Genomic DNA, 17,454 nt, shown 5'->3' with positions numbered 1-17,454 from the left:
CAGATCCAGCCGCTCCTGAGAGAAGAAGAGGAGGGGACAACAGGACGAGCTGTCAGCAAGGAAGGGGGAAGAGCCATCGTCTTCCAAGCAAGTGCAAGCGCAGGCTCCATCCGCGTGTGGTGTGGGAGAGGTGGAAGGAGGAGGAGGAGGAGGAGGAGGCGCGGGCGGTGGTGGAGGCGTGAGGAAGGGGATTTGGTTTTGTGGGGCAAAGAACGCAAGTGGGGGAGAGGATTGGATTGAGTCGGCTCGGCAGCTCCACTCACTTGGCAAAATATCTATTGTCCCCCAGCTCAGTTGGTCTTTGGTACTGAGTTTTTCTAAAAAATAGGCACTTTGAGGCAGCAACCTCATAGGTACCGGTTTTACTAAGAACCAGCACATATAGACTCACGCGGGGTGGTCAGGAGGATGAAAATATCTTATAGGTGCCGGTTATAGAATTTCTGGCACCTTTAGTGTCATCTCTTTTTTGCTGTTCTTTTAAGATCTACAGTAGTATGATACTAGCTACCTCGTACTAGCTTGGAGTATATATATATATATATATATATATATATATATATATATATATATATATATATATATATATATATATATATATATATATATATATATATATATATATATATATATATATATATATATGTAAATTAACTTGTGCTACATGGAGTATGGGCTCCAAGATTCAAATTGAGTATATACCTAATTTGAATGAGTATGAATTTTTTTTTAAATGTTTAGATATGAATATTAACTTCTTTACTAACAAGTTTGAACTAAGTTTGAACTTTTTTTTTTGTTAGATTGTGGTTCTAGGTATATTACATCCAAACATATAATTCGTTAGGTATGTAATAATGAATTGTGAAATAAAGTTGAGTTTGAGTTGTTTTGTTGTTAGGTATTTGTATGAATCAAATTCATATACCTAGATATATACCAAACAAATTTAATATATATATATATATATATATGTGTGCGCGCGCGCGCGCATGCTTGAAGCTTAATTTGATGATATCTCTGCCTGCAATCTGCTGCTATACCGTCCAGATGAGACTAAGATCAAGTAGGTAGGATTTGCATTAATATATAGATGCATACGATGATTAATTGATAGAATAAAGTACAATTAATTAATTAAGCTAGTGGTTTGGAGTACTCTAGAGAAGAGAAGAGGAAAAAAAATTAAAAATACTGTTCATCCTATTTTATTTCAGAAATATACCGAATGAAATTTCTTTTACAGTAATATACCGTACGTTGTCGCGTTTTGGAATAGCGAATTAACCTGCGGTATCGCGGGGTTGTAGTGCGACACCGAAGCTCGTGGCAGACACGATATCGCTTGTCCAAATGGCGAAACCCAGATGATATCGTCGAAACACTCACTGGTGGAGAAGTGGTTTTTAATCTGAAATAACCGGGAGTAAAACTCTATTTTTGTCCTGGTTGGTAACACCATCTTTATCCCGGTTGGTGTTATCAACCGGGACTAAAGAGGCTAGATCCGATTGCTTCTTTATTCTTTCATTTTCTTCATTGTTTCTAATATATTTATTTCACCTCATCCCGTCCCCAAAATCACAAATCAATCATCCTCAAATTGTCTCCAAATTCACAAATCGATCATCTTAAATACATCACAAAATCTTAAAAAAAATTACATCACAACTTCTACAAAATTCATCACCTATTTACATCACACACAAATCAAATACATCACACAACAATCTCAGATTCTCAAAAAAAAAAAAGAAAAAAACCGCCAATGCAGGCGACGCCTCGCCGTGCACCATGCCGGCCGGCCCTCCGCGCCCCGCCGCCCTCGCGCCGGCCTGGCCTCCTCGCCCCGCCGCTGCAGTAGAGAGGAGAAGGAGAGGAATATATAAGGTTGAGGAGAGGAGGAAATACCTCGATCCGATCGCGCAAGCCTCTCCGATCTTCGCGTCGATCTTTTTCCTTGTTAGTGTTACCAACCGTGACTACAAATAGATCTTTAGTCCCCGTATGGCGATCTTTTTTCCCAGTTAGTGTTATCAACCGGGACTACAAATAGATCTTTAGTCCCGGTTGGTAACACCAACCGGTACTTAAGATTGAAAAGTACCCTTAGAGCTTTTAAACCGGGACTAAAGATGTTTTTAGTCCCAATTTTTAATACAACCGGAACTATTGTGAAATCTGATCGACAAATGACTAAGCGCAAGTGACGACGCGGCGCGGTATCGCCCGATGAGAAAGCGAGTCTCGCGCTTTGCTGTTGCAATACCGACGGATGTACGGGTGATAGTGTCTCGTTTTACTCTTCTTCCTTCATTGCATTTTGTCTCTATATATAGCTCAGTCACTAAGCACCACGGCTTCCAACAGTCTCTAATAATCTCTCTCCCTTAGCTCATCTATGTAAATAATTAACATTAATTCCTTCATTCAAGTGAGCCGTTTTATTACCTTTGTACATTAATTCCTTCGTCTTCATTAGTTAGGAGGCTGAGTGAGATCGGGAGTGCACTCCGATCCGGTCTCGCGGTTCTAGCTAGCTAGCGAGACCGTTGGTGCACTCGCGTCTCCAGTCCGCGAGACCGCGATACCGCTTTGCATTGGCTGGACCCGCGGCCTCGCCATAGCACCCAGCGAGACCGCGAACAGTTCGCGCCACCACCCTGCGAGACCGCTACTGCATTCACTCACGACGGTATATTTTTGCACTTCCATTCAAAACCAGTATTTTCTTGCAAATTTGATAATCAAAACGTATATTTTAAAAACAATTTCAGAAAAGATACAGATATAATTCAGTAGTTGTTGACAGTAGCTGATCTCTATAGGATGCCTAAGCAATTGGTATATATGCCCCTTTCCTAAGCTGGCATTTAAGTATTTTGGCCAGAGTGTTATTTATACAGTTTTTTATTAAAATATTTAAAAAATATTTTTTTTTCGAAAATTTACAAATCTAGTCACCTCTCGCCCTCTGGGAGCTCTTCCAGATAGCGTTAAGAGACCTAAATATAAATTTTCCAGCATAGCTTGTTAGCTCTATGATTTTACAATTTAAAATTATATTATATAAAGTCAAATGAAATAAAACTTTGTATCAAAATTTTAAAGCTTGAGGAGAACTGCAACTTTGTAGTTAACAACTTTTATATTTAAGATCTTTTAGATATCCAAATATTCGTTACAAAATATAAAACCTATTTGAAAAAATCTCAGATCTAAATTTCAAACGACATCGGAGGGAGATTAACTTTATATAAAAGTTGTAGATCTCGATGAGATCTACAACTTTGTAGTTTATCACTTTTCCATTTAAAATCATTTGAAGTGTCGAATAAGCATTATTAGTATTTAAGCAATTAAAACCGGTGGAAAGGGTTTGAACACAAATAAAAAATTTACATTTAGGTCCCTCATCGCCCTCTGAAAAGGGCGATTTTTAAAAAACAACCTTCCAGAGAGCGAGAGGCGACTAGATTTATAAATTTTCAAAAAAAAAATTATTTTTGTAAATATTGTAATAAAAAATGTAAAAATAAAAAAATCGCATATATATAGATCGCAGTTACCTGAGATCCAGTTTTCCATGTCTCTTAACTCAAACAGTTTGTCCCTGATGCTAAGCCGGTCTTTTCTACTAGCTCAAACAGTTTATCCCTGACGCTAAGCGGGTCTTTTCTACTCTGTCGACTCCTCTGCAGCTCGATGTTGCTGATTTGATCCCCTCTAAAATTTTGGATTGTCGTATGGTTAAAAAAGTGAATACTGCTATTGTTCAACTTTTGATTCGTTGGGGGTCGTTGTCGCCTTTGATGTTATCCGTACCAGATTCCCGGATGCAATCGCCTGTTGTCAAGTTCCATCTCATGCGGGGGGGGACATGTCACGCCATAGAACCTGACGGGCAGACAAATGACCAGGAATAATTCAATTTTGGCGCGGAACAGAGGCGGGCAGGAAATCAAAAGATGTATTCATGTGGAGAAGACGTATCACTGGAAATGGGTGTTAAGTGTGAGTTGTTATTCTGTCGTGTGGGCCCAAGGGCAACGGCGTGTGAGGGAGATATAATCTCCACAGTTGTAATGTTTACAATCAGAAAAAGAAAAATGGAAAACTAATCTCGCCTCCTACTCATGTTCTTCTTCTTCCTCACGCACGCGTCCTGTCCACTGAGCTCCGGCGCCAGCAATTGGGCTGTGACACCACTGCGTGGTGAGTGAGTCTCCTTAGTATCACCTCTTCCCAGGGGCGGATCTACGGTACAGTCATCGGTGTCGATATCAGGCGACACCGACGATTTTCGGTAAAACCTATAGCAAAACTACTTATCCATATATTATAACATCATATTCTAAGCATAATTAGTATACTATGACACTGATAGACACATTATGACACCAATAAATCAATTTTCTGGATCCGCCACTGCCTCTTCCACCTGTTCCTTTTCTTTCTTTCTTTATTTCTTTCATGCTGGTGCCGCTGATGCTTCCTATGCCCCTTGTGTGTTCGTCACAATGCCTCACAAGGAAGGCGTGTCATTATTCATCAACCCTCGCGCCCTACCTTCTTCCTACCCGTTTGATTGCATTCATCGGTACTATTTCACAATCTCCGTCGATTTTGATCCATGGATGTAACATGTGAATTAGCATTGCACTCTCCCAAGTCCCAATTGCTTAAATTAGCCTTTTGGCTGACAGTAAACCGTCTTATACAGTATTATTCTAAGAAAATATTGGACGGACACAGAAATTGGCAAATGATACCCAAACGAAATATACTAGTATATCCCATATCTTTAGATTATATTATTATTAACGAAAACTTGCCGTGCCAAGCTATGGCTTGGAGCGAAGTACAAAGAGAAAACATAAGATATACTCCTCCCGTCCAAAAAAAAAATCAACCTAGTACAATGAATCTGGATAGCCCTTTATCCAGATTCGTTATACCAGGTAGGGTAGGTTGGCTTTTTTTAGGATAGAGGGAGTAATTGACAGAAATAATTAGAGACCTTTTACGGTGTTTGTGAGGTATTTAGAGGTACTTGGAGGTGGAATAATCTGCACCGTTGATCAAGAGAAGGGCAAGGTAGGGAATAAAATTATTGTAACATGATAGCAGTTGAGTAATTAACTAGTAAAACATGAGTTTTTTTATGTGAATTGAATACTTCCAACCATTGATCAGGCATAGTCGAGCGTTTGAACAAGAGACAATATTTGATTGATCTTAGTGCCGGTAAATGACTTAACTCGAAAACAACGTAAATCTACAAGAAACCACGCAAAAGAGAAAATGGCACAAATAAAAACACACATATAACGCTGATACCATGTAAATGTTAATGCGCACGGTCGTACCTTTGCGGTACCTATTAAAATTTGGGGGACAATTCTACCATTTTCACTCTACTAGCAAAATTATATTTTTACCCTTAGTACCTAAGTACCTATATTAATACTTAAATACCTTTAATGTGGTACCTGTGATTAAGAACCATTAGATCTTTACCCTTTTTAAATGCAAACACCATAAAAGTTCTCAAATAATTAATAGCAAGCGTCAAGCCAGCCTGCTTAGAAGGTGTAAAGGCAGATGCTGTCGTTGCTCATCGCCGTTGGGTCAAAGTTGTTGGCAACAGGGTCGGTGCAACCTTCCGGCACAGGCAGGTTACCTGCTTGCTGTGCTCCTTCCGCTAGACAAAGAAGCAGAGATGCCAGTGGCATCGAGGTGTTACGGGCGGACAAGCACGGTGGTTGAGCCACGTCGTGCAATCTCCTTTGAAATGAACGGCTGGATTTTATTTGGTACATGGAGATGCCATCTCAATTCTCAAGCTAGGATGGTAAAAAAATCCACAATACAGTTCAACACAACAGGGCCAACAGCTAACAAAGAAGCAAGACATGATTCATGCGAAACATACAGTTAAACACAACAGCTAGCAAACAAGCACGACTAACTCATTACATTTATATAATACCATGATGATACACAAAGGATGCATAGAACCGGACGGAATTTCTCCTGTCCTCAAAGAGATGAATAAGGCGGTAGGTGCCCCTTCTCCCGTAGGCATATCAGTGTGTTGTACAAACTTTCTTTTATGGGGGTGAATGTGAGGCCCAAGTCTCTCAGCCTTTGATTAGAGAACTTGAAAGGTTGGACCATCTGCTTGCTGTCTTCACACCTAGTTATGAAACAAAGAAAACACACAAACACACACAATTGATAATTGCAAAATTTCTATGGAAATAATTAACATGTCATTTTTGAAAATATATATATATATATATATGTAAAATAAACAAGCCAAAATGGATGCTATTTCTTTACTCATACTTTTACTAAATAATAAGATAATGCATGGATGTATACTATCTTATGACTCTAACAAAAAAGAATATCAATGTCCATGTATTATTTGTTTTTTTCCATGGAACGTTGATGCATTTCAGCTTTACTGTTCTAAAATAATTGGAGCAATATTAATTCTAGTTATATAAACCATTTCATTAAGAATAAATAACATTTTCCATATATACGTGTGTGTGGGGGGGTGTCGACTTTTCGCGTAATGTTTAATCATTCGTCTTATTCAAATTTAGTGTAAATATGCACAAATATAAGATTAGAGTTTCTTTGGTGATGAAATAAGCCACAACAAAATAAATAACATACATATATATATATATATATATATATATATATATATATATATATATATATATATATATATAAGACAAATAGTCAAATATCTTATTAAAAGTCAACGGTAATATGTATGAAAAAATAGAGGGAGTATAGTTTCTTACTTGTTACAGGTGATTGGATACTGTGGAAAGAGTTCTCTGATCATCTGAATAAGCTCGGACCGGTGAAGCACACTAGCAATGCAGAGATAACGCCCATGCGCCTTGGGGTCTTCATACACCAGTGCATGTGCACGGGCCACATCGCGCGCATCAACATACCCAGCGACAGCATTCCGGTGGGTTTTCCTGCTTCCGTTCAAGAAATCGGCGATATGTCTGATGCTAGGGTTTATGGTTGATTGCAACATCTGGCCTAGTGTCATGGCAGGAAGCACCACCACTAGCTGAATCCCTCTCTTCGATGCCTGCTCTGCTGCTACCATCTCAGCAACCGTTTTGGCATAACAGTACCAGTCCTATATTTGAAATTAAAAAATTAGTACTACATCCTTATCAAAATATGATTTCAACATGCGGTTATCCGAATTTATAGCTAGATATGTTTATGTTTCAGAAGATTAAGAGGGGGTAGTACATAATAATGATGGCCAAGGAATGAAGGAAACTGCATTTGTTTAATGCACAACACATAAATAATTATGTGTGGTTCTTCAGGTTGCAATTATCCAGCATGCATATATCTGGCTTAATTTATCTTACGATAAATAAATAAGTCTATTATAACTATTATATTTTCAAAAATGTACTATTAGATCGTTAGAGAAAAGATATACTATTCTCTACGTTCAAAATATAACAATTCAGGATAAAATAGGATGCATTCCTAATACTAGGAATTTAGACGGAGCCTATGCAAATTCGATTTGTAGTACGTATATGTTCTATCGTATTCTATATTGCTATGTTTTGGAGCGAATGTAGTATTAGCTAACATAGAGCATGCTGCTTTAATAAGGAAATTAAATCTACTTTACTTTTTGTTTGCAGAACTCAAGGTTACTCCAGCAGCTCTCATCCACGACTGTATCATGGCTCCTATTTGGGTCCATGTGTACAGCACCGAAGGTTGATGTGAACACCACGCGTCGTACGCCCATGTCTGCTGCAGCGTTGATCACGTTCTTAGTTCCTTCAACAGCAACAGGCACAAGTCGCTGCACACATATGAATTTAACTACACTCAGAATCAACAAAATTACCAATTACTCCCTACTGTCATAAGTATATTTGATTTTTAGTATAAGATGTTATCAAACTTTTAATTTTTTTACCATCAGTAATATCTCAAATGATTAGTTTTAGAAAAAAAATCTATGCCTAGATTAGCCTTGAAAAATAGTATCGTATAAACTTATTTATGTATTATAGAATTAAAAGATTTGTTCAATATTGTTCTAAATTACTCCCTATATTTCAGGTTGGTAGTAATAAATATAAGGTTAGTCAAAAGATTCAGTTTTAGTCACTTTAATTATTAATTTATAGATTTTGAATAGCTTAGATTCCCTTCGAATTATCTGATTAGATTTGAAATTATTGAAGTAATAGGAATCATGAGAATTGATACAGGAATGCATTTTGAATCCTAATCTTATTTTTCAAAACGAAGTTTATAAAATATTTATGACCGGTAAGCATGAGCCTAAACAATGATGTTGCTGGCATGAAATTGAGAGACTCACCGGATCAACAGATACAGGTGAGGCAACATGGAATACACCTTCACATCCATTAAATGCAACAGAAAGACTATCATAGTCCATCACATCTGCATAGTTCAGACAGAGCCTCTCTTTGGCTCCTTCAAGTTTTTGCAAATGGGAGTTCTTTTGACTAGCTTTGCATCCAGAAAATACAGCAAAATGAAAAATAATATTAATAATAATAATTGACTATATATCATAATTTGAACTAAATAAGGAGAAGTTCAAATGTAAAAATGGAGAAAAAAATTATGAAGGTCATGCTTGCAAATACAATTCATATATATGGTACGTCAAACTCATAAATAGACTAGGGCTTTATATAATTTGCATATACTTGTTTATGTATCACTGAAAAGAGATCAAAACACAGTAAAGGATTTGTAGTCTTTACATGGATCTCTTGCAGTTCCTCTCACGGCATAGCCACGGAGCAGGAGCTCCTTCACCACCCACGACCCAATGAAGCCTCCTGCTCCTGTCACACATACCATTTTGCCCCCTTCAGCCTTAGCCATCATCGACAGCTAGCTAGAGAAATGCACAATAAAGCTGCTTGATTTTGTGGTCTTCACTCTTCAGCCTGCTGTGCAGCCTGACTTCAATTTAAAGCCACACATAAGAGAACAAACAAGTTAGCTGGCACGTACGGAGGAGGTAATCGTCGTCATAATAAAAATTTGAATTTGGTATACAATGACTAGCCAGTTATAGGAATGACACACTCTTGTTGTCCTACAACTAGCTAGTCATAGTATGTACATATGGGCCCACATGTAAGTATGAGGTATGTCAAGTTCTTCAAATCGTGCTATTAAATTCTGGTGGAGATTTACTTATTCTTTTAAATTAATCCAGGAAAGGATCCAGAATAGTACGGGAATAACTAAGAGGACATTCAAAATAGACGGTTCAGAACCAATTATTCGGACCACCAGGCAACGCCAAATCAAAATGACCTTCAAGCATTCCCAGCAGAAACGCTATCCCATCATCCATCGAGAAAATAGCGCATGGGGGAAGAAAATCACAATCTAAAATATATGTCATTGTTACCACCAAATTTAGCGCGTCCACCATTCGAGAGAGAAAAGCGTCAAATTTGGTATTCCTCTTTTCTCATGCCATATTACAACCGCCTACATCCGGAGTGAGCTCCCGCCTCTAGTTGGATCGATGACTCGCCCAAGAACTCCTACCTCCAACCGGATCAATGGCTTGCCCATATCCATTGTCACCAACCGGACCAAGCTCCGCCAAAGGCACCTCCACCCATGGCACCTCCGGCCAAGCTGTGGAGATGGGGATGGATTTTGGGTGAGGGGAATTGGTCATCGCTGGCAGACCAGCTATGCCCGCGCCCTTCTCGTCCTCCCCATCCTCTTGATTGTAATAGTAGAAGAGAGGAAGAGAAACAAGGAACAGAACTGAGATGAGAGAGGAAGATTAGTTGTCTGTTAATTAGCATTTGAGAAGAGAATCTGTTAAAAAAAATTATCCATCCTTTGCAAATTTAGCCATTGCAAAATATCAATTACGAATATATTCGTTCAAATATAATCATTTAAAAAATATCCATGATAAATACAGCTGGTCAAATTAAAAATCTATGGGTAGTTGAAAGATATTATTAAAATATAGGAGGGTGTGATATTGAAAATGTAATATAGATGATCTATTAAGATGAGAAGGGATATAGAGAATTTTTTTTGGAAATAATATGATTTTAATGGAAAATAGCAAAAATATAGATCGGTTAGACGAAATCGTAAGTTTAGCATCTGTCGAATAACCGTGGTGTCGAACAACTGCAGTCGACGGGGTAGTAGGTCCAAGGAAAAATATAAAAAAGTATATCAACAGTGCCCGGGCAGGACATATCGACCAGGCAAAGTTCAACAGGGTCTCGGCTACAGTGCCCTGCCTGACATATCGAACATGCAGGTTCTGCGCTACACGCTACAATGTTTTTTCTGTTTCTAAAAATTATTTTATCACCTGTTGAACTGTCATGCGGTTGTTCGATAGGTATGTCGAACCACGGATGTTCTATAGGTATGTCGAACTGCTAAAGTTACGATTTCGCCTAATCGACATATATTTTTATGATTTTTCATTAAAATCGTATTATTTCTAAAAAAAATCCGAGGGAATCTCTATTAGATGGCCTTCCAAATAGGAATATGGAGAATTAAGTATGGATAAGCTACTGGGAGTGCTCCCAACTCTCTGTTTTGAAGGGTGGTGGATGTAATAAGTACTGTTTAGATGAGAGGGAGCACATTTGTGTGTTTAGACCTAAGCTTTGCATAGTTTATTATTCATGTGGATTAATACTATGGAGAAAAAGTGTAGTTGAACTGGTTAGATTACTTATGGTGAAATCTGTCTATCCGAGTTTAAGTTCTAAACTTGACACATGTACTCGCATTAATTTAGGGTTGTTTTTTTTATTGGTGGGCAACGATTGTGTGGCGTCTTTCGACAAAAATAAACATTTGTAGTATGGAACTCCTGTGTTAGTATCAATGTTTCGACAAAAAATAAACGTTTGCATAGGGGCACCAGATTTGTATACAAACCCGTGAGAAGAAAACTATATATACTACCATGCCCCGATGCATTTTTGTCTAGGTCTAATAATATCGTGAGTTGCCATTAGCTCTTAGCCTCTTACATATATATAACCCAGTTTCTTCAAATTTTCCTCTCTCTCCTCACTAACCCAAATGTCGCATCAGATTTTTTACGTATGTGAGACAAGGTTATTAATTCCATGGAAATTATCCTGCGTGCAGAACTAAGACACGCTATTTAGAAAATGATTTGTTCGAGTACCATGCATGTATTTCAATTCATCGCACTCATGAAATTTGTTTCGGGGCACATTTATTTCGCATGCACACCACATGTTTGGGATACCTCAATTTATGTACGATTAGTGGGGTGAGATGGAACACCGTATTGGAATTATTTGGCGCTTATGTCAACTTTGATTTAGACAGAAGGATTTCTTGGAGATTTTTTTTTGGGGGGGACATGATGGCATATCAAGAAGCGGTGCAATAGAAAAAAAAATTCGGAACACAACTCCAAGTTTCTCAAACTTCTTGCATGGTTTTCGACAATAGATTCTCCTATACACAAGTGTAGGATGAATGATCGTCTTAAACAGATACTCCCTCCGTATTTTAATGTATGACGCCGTTGACTTTTTGACAAACGTTTGACCTTTTGTCTTATTCAAAAAAAATTTATGTAATTATAATTTATTTTATTGTGATTTGATTTATCATCAAATATTCTTTAAGCATGACATAAGTATTTTTATATTTGCATAAAAATTTTGAATAAGACGAGTGGTCAAATGTTGATTAAAAAGTCATCGGCGTCATACATTAAAATACGGAGGGAGTAGTAGTTTTCAATTGGTTATGAATTTTGTAATTTAATTTGGTGTTGATGTAACTTTTCTGTATACTCTTTTTATTGAGTAAAATACATTCATGATATATCAACTAGCATATGGGTGCAATTTAATAAAAAAAACTTGAAAAGTGAGCGTGCTAGTATAAATACTTAGCAGGTGGGTATAAAAAATATAAAGAGTTTGAGGTTTGGACACAAGTATTATAAGAAAGTAGGTTAAATTAAATGAGAGAAGGTTGTGATTGGTTGAGAAGAAAAGATAGGTAAAGAACTTGAATGATAGAAGATTGTCATTGGTTGGGAAGGAAATATAGGTGAAGAAATTTTTATGTTTTGGGATAAATTTTGAATGCTAAATTGTTATATTTGGATACAGGAAAGTAGAATAACTTAATAAATGAGTTTACAGGCACAATAACTAAAGCATGTGTAATTTTGGTACAATAACTTATGATGCAACAAATTAATAATTCGGAGTACTTTTTGATATACTCATTTAAATTTAGTTTTTAAATACTTATTTTATCAATGTACTTGCAAAGATTTATACATTATAGTAATTAAAGAACAATTAAATTTTACTGTGTAAAAAATTTGATATTTTGGTTGAGATTTTACAAGGTGAAGAAAAAAATCCAAACCGATGGTGAAAATTGTATGATAACATAATTCTTATACAATAAATCCAAGATTAAGGTAATATCTATAAGATTTCTATGTGATGACATATAATATCGTGAAAAAGAAAAATTCATCTAGCACTTATTAACCAAAACAATACTAATCTAGCCAAATTCTTACATCAAAATACTAAATTTTTCAAGTTCTTGATATTCAATTCTCAAGTTTATCGTGGTAAAATTTTACAATACTATTTTTTACTTTTTTATATGATTTAACTACTTATACCTATAAGGGTTTTGAAATATTCCCTTTAAATAAAAGTATGTACGGCTAGTTGTTGTGTCCACTGGTGGAGAAACTGTATTTACTTCCGGTTTGTAACCCCCTATAGTCTCGGTTTCCTAACCGGGACTATAAATCCGGGACTAAAGATAGATATTTAGTCCTGAGCAAAATAACCGGGAGTAAAGATCTATCTTAAAGAGAGGGATCTTTAGTCCCGGTTGGTGTTACCAACCGGGATTAAAAGAGAGGATAGGGACAATCCCGGATGGTCCCTTTTTCTTTTTTGTTACTTTTTTATTTTCTCCCGAATCGGATGGCATGCACATCCCAAATCAAACCCCAAATCCCCAAATAAAGTAACATCTCAAATCCATATCACAAATCCCAAATCCACATCACAAATCTTAAAGTTACTTATACACACAAATCTAAAACATCACAAATACTAAAAAATTTACACGCAAATCAAATACATCGTAGATTATACATCTCAAATCCATACAATGAATCACAAAATTACATCTCAGTGAATCACAAAATATTAAAAAAAAAACAGAGAGACGGCCGTCTGCGCCGCACGCCTGCGCGTCCGTCCGTCCACCGCGTCCGCGGCCTCATCCGTCTCCAGGGGAGGGAGGAGGAAGGGAAGGGGAAGGAAGGAGGAGCGGCCTCATCCGTCTCTAGGGGAGGGAGGAGGAAGGGATCAAGGGGGAAGGAAGGAGGAAGGGGAGGATCTGTGTAAGATAGGAGAGGGGAGGGGGGAGAAGATCTGTGGTTGAGGAAGTGGTTATGATTGTGGAGGAGAGGATAAGGACTAGGGATTATATACTATGTTGAATTTTAGTCCTGGTTGGTGACTAAAGATCTAAATGATCTTTGCTCCCGGTTGGTAACTAAAGTGGTAATCTTTAATCCCGGTTGGTAGTATCAACCGGGACTAAAGATTCTCGGCGCCCTAACATGCCTCTGACAGGGGATGAACCGGGACTAAAAATCATCTTTACCAACCGGGACTAAAGATTATTTTTTTTAACCGGAACTAAAAATCATTTTTAATCCCGGTTTTTAATGAAACCGGGACCGACCAAAGATGGTTTCTCCACCAGTGGTCCCATAGCAAGCGTACGATGTTTGGAGGATACCACAATCAGTGTACAGTAGTGTGTCCCAGCCTCCAGGGTGGCATGATGCACATGTTTGGAGGCTATCTCAATCAATGTACGGTCTGCACTCTGCCGTTTGGTGGTGGTGCACACATGTTTGGGAGTCTATCATCATGTGCCAATGCTCTTTGCTAGTACTCTATCATTGTTGCTGTTCTTGACTGCCTATCTTCCTAGAATCCATCCGATGATGCACCCACCCATGCATTTCTTCCCTTTTCTTGGCGTCCTCACACAAGGGAGGCCGTTTCTGTGCGTGTGCTGCTTCTTGACCATGCATTAATTATCAATTGCTTGCTAATTTCACGTGTGGATTAATGAGGGCAAAGAGTACACTACATTACATCCTCCATTTCAAATTATGGTAGTACAAGATTCGTTCTAAGGCTGCGATCGGAACTACGAGTACCCATATTCTGCTCCCTCATTTTTCGTTAACACGTTTCACGGACTGTTACATTGCTTTTTTAAAAAAAAATATCTATATAAAAAATTCTTAAAAACATATTAATCTATTTTTTAAGTTCTTTTTCTAATACTTAATAAATCATGTGCTAATGAGTCATCCCGTTTTACATGTAGGAGGGAAAGATTACAACCCCTCCATCCGAACCAGCATAAGTCAAGTCACTGTTATATCTTTTAACTGTCAATTAGAAAAATTGTTAATAGTAAATTTTAAATTTTGACATACACCGTGAGAAAGATATTTATAATAATAATTATCATGTGGCGTTGAATTTGTAGAAAGTGATAGTCAACGATTGCTATGGATGGAGTAGTTTTCTCCTTGGAACACATTGACTACTTTGCATAGAAAAAAATAATATATATGTGTCGTACTTTTGTTCAAATTTCAGTTGGTATATGCCCATAAAAAAATTACCACCCGAAATTTTTGGATGTAAGCACATGCAACCCAGTAATTACAAAAATAAGTGAGCGACAACCATATTTAGATGTATAGGCAAGATGCTCACATGAAGCACGGTGCTTCCATTGAACCACTTGACCAATAGACTAATGGGCCGCTGAATTAAGAAGGTTAGCGCAAAAACGCCCACATCCAATTGGTTAAATGCATCATTACGGGAGCAAGCATGTTTAAGCTTTGGTTTAATTGTGTTGTTTTCGTTTTACAACTCATTGTAGCATATGTATTTCTTACATTATTTTCTTAAAAAAGAAAACATGTATATCTTCTTACAGTAATCTGAATATAGCGCTATGAGACCAAAACTATTGCTATTGACTGAAAAAAAAAAAGAAGAGGATTAATACTATTGGGCTGCTCACACGTTAGTGCTAGAAACAATATTGACAGTGGTCAAGTACTTGTGCGAAGGTTGGTTAGAATTAGAATTCCAAACAATGCGTGCTCACATATGTAATTATTGGGCTGCATGTGTTTAGATATAAAAAAATCGGAATTACCACTCCCACATACTACATAATAGAAGGCCTAGAGTCACACGAATGGGCGACATCATAGGCTAGTAAAGATAAAATGCGATACAACAACCAAATCCAAGAAAAATCATGCAACAAAAACTATGATTATGTTGGCAAAATTAAATAAATAAATCCCTACCAACTAAACAGTATTACCTCAACAATTCATCGCCCCCAAGCACCGGCGCTGCCTTCTCCCCATTCCAATCACAACCATCTCATCTTACTTATGCCGCCTGCCTCTCTCCTCATCGACATCAACGGCGTTGCTTTCAGATGCAGGTTATGCCTTCTCATCCAAATGGTTACTATGCAAGAGGGTTTCTTAAAGAAACTGAGGAATAAGTGCATATTGTTGGAACACCAGTTTTGACTTGTGTTCATAGATAAAGGTAAGGGGATATATTCAATCAATTTCAATTTTAGGGTTGAGTATACTGAAGTGCATAACTGCATCCGTTTTTATATATACCACACATCGTTGACATTCTAATTTCCAGCCAGTTTAAAATCTTCGAAAAGTACAATTCACTAATGGGAATGATAACATGTACTACACCAATGCTAATGCAAAATGAATTATTCATCGCAGTTTCAACAGTTTCTTAGAATAATAACCTAATAGGAAAACACTCAAGTTGATTTTGTGTTCCGAAATAGAGTAGTACTACCTCCGTTTTTTAATAGATGACGCCGTTGACTTTTTCTCACATGTTTGACCCTTCGTCTTATTCAAAAAAATTACGTAATTAAAATTTATTTTGGTATGAGTTGTTTTATCATTCATAGTATTTTAAGTGTGATTTATATCTTATACATTTGCATAAAATTTTTGAATAAGACGAATGGTCAAACATGTAAGAAAAAGTCAACGGCGTCATCTATTAAAAAACGGAGGGAGTATAAAAGAAGCCTCTTGCATCTCTATACGAGATTTTAGTCTATTTTTCGTTAACACGTTTCACGGACTATTACATTGCGTTTTTAAAAGAATATCTAAAAAAATTCTTAAAAAACATATTAATCTATTTTTTAAGTTCTTTTTCTAATACTTAATAAATCATGCGCTAATGAGTCATCCCGTTTTACATGTAGGAGGGAAAGATTACAACCCCTCCATCCGAACCAGCATAAGTCACAGTTATATCTTTTAACTATCAATTAGAAAAATTCTTAATAGTAAGTTTTAAATTTTAACATACACCGTGAGAAAGATATTTATTATAATTATTATCATGTGGTGTTTAATTTGTAGAAAGTGATTGTCAACGATTGTTATGGATGGAGTAGTTTTCTCCTTGGAACACATCGACTACTTTGCACAGAAAAAAAATAATATATGCGTCGTACTTTTGTTCATATTTCAGTTGGTATGCCCATAGAAAAGATTACCACTCCCACATACCACATAATAGAAGGCCTAGAGTCGCGCGAATGGGCGACATCATAGGCTAGGTAAAGTAGAATGCGATACAACAAGAAAAATCTTGCAACAAAAACTATGATTATGTTGGCAAAATTAAATAAATAAATCCATATCAACTAAACAGTATTACCTCATTAATTCATCGTCCCCAAGCACCGGCGCTGCCTTCTCCCCATCCCAATCGCAACCATCTCATCTTGCTTATGCCGCCTGCCTCTCTCCTCATCGACATCAACGGCGTTGCTTTCAGATGCAGGTAATGCCTTCTCATCCAAATGGTTACTATGCAAGAGGGTTTCTTAAAGAAACCAAGGAATAAGTGCATATGGTTGGAACACCAGTTTTGACTTGTGTTCATAGATAAAGGTAAGGGGACATATTCAATCAATTTCAATTTTAGGGTCGAGTATACTGAACTGCATAACTGCATCCGTTTTTATATATACGACACATCGTTGACATTCTAATTTCCAGCCAGTTTAAAATCTTTAAAAAGTACAAAATTTCACTAATGGGAATGATAACATGTACTACACCAATGTTAATGCAAAATGAATTATTCATGGCAGTTTCAACAGTTTCTTAGAATAATAACCTAATAGGAAAACACTCAAGTTGATTTTGTGTACTGAAAATCTGAAATAGAG

General features: G+C 37.0%; 1 protein-coding gene across 1 annotated transcript; it reads right to left on the bottom strand.

The window, feature by feature from the left end:
• Positions 1-5,790: 5,790 nt before the first annotated feature.
• Positions 5,791-9,024, bottom strand: LOC4346551 (cinnamoyl-CoA reductase 1-like). Its single transcript, XM_015755952.3, has 5 exons — positions 8,823-9,024; positions 8,408-8,562; positions 7,700-7,879; positions 6,825-7,180; positions 5,791-6,199 (listed from the first exon to the last, which is right to left on the bottom strand). Exons 1-5 carry the CDS (start codon positions 8,947-8,949, stop codon positions 6,043-6,045), a joined length of 975 nt encoding a protein of 324 aa, XP_015611438.1. The 5' UTR covers positions 8,950-9,024; the 3' UTR covers positions 5,791-6,042.
• Between the last annotated feature and the right edge of the window lie 8,430 nt (positions 9,025-17,454).

Source organism: Oryza sativa, chromosome 9 (genome assembly GCF_034140825.1).
Source record: "Oryza sativa Japonica Group chromosome 9, ASM3414082v1".
NCBI classification, from domain to species: domain Eukaryota; kingdom Viridiplantae; phylum Streptophyta; class Magnoliopsida; order Poales; family Poaceae; genus Oryza; species Oryza sativa.
This window is presented reverse-complemented; position numbering and strand designations above follow the sequence as displayed.

Bases quoted from the DNA above. Each gene is read 5' to 3' on its own strand.
- LOC4346551 (XM_015755952.3), bottom strand. From the start codon at position 8,949: ATGATGGCTAAGGCTGAAGGGGGCAAAATGGTATGTGTGACAGGAGCA. The intron at 8,563-8,822 runs GTAAAGACTACA...CTGGATGCAAAG, and splicing joins AGGAACTGCAAGAGATCCAT to CTAGTCAAAAGAACTCCCAT. The intron at 7,880-8,407 runs GTGAGTCTCTCA...ATATGTGTGCAG, and splicing joins CACCTGTATCTGTTGATCCG to CGACTTGTGCCTGTTGCTGT.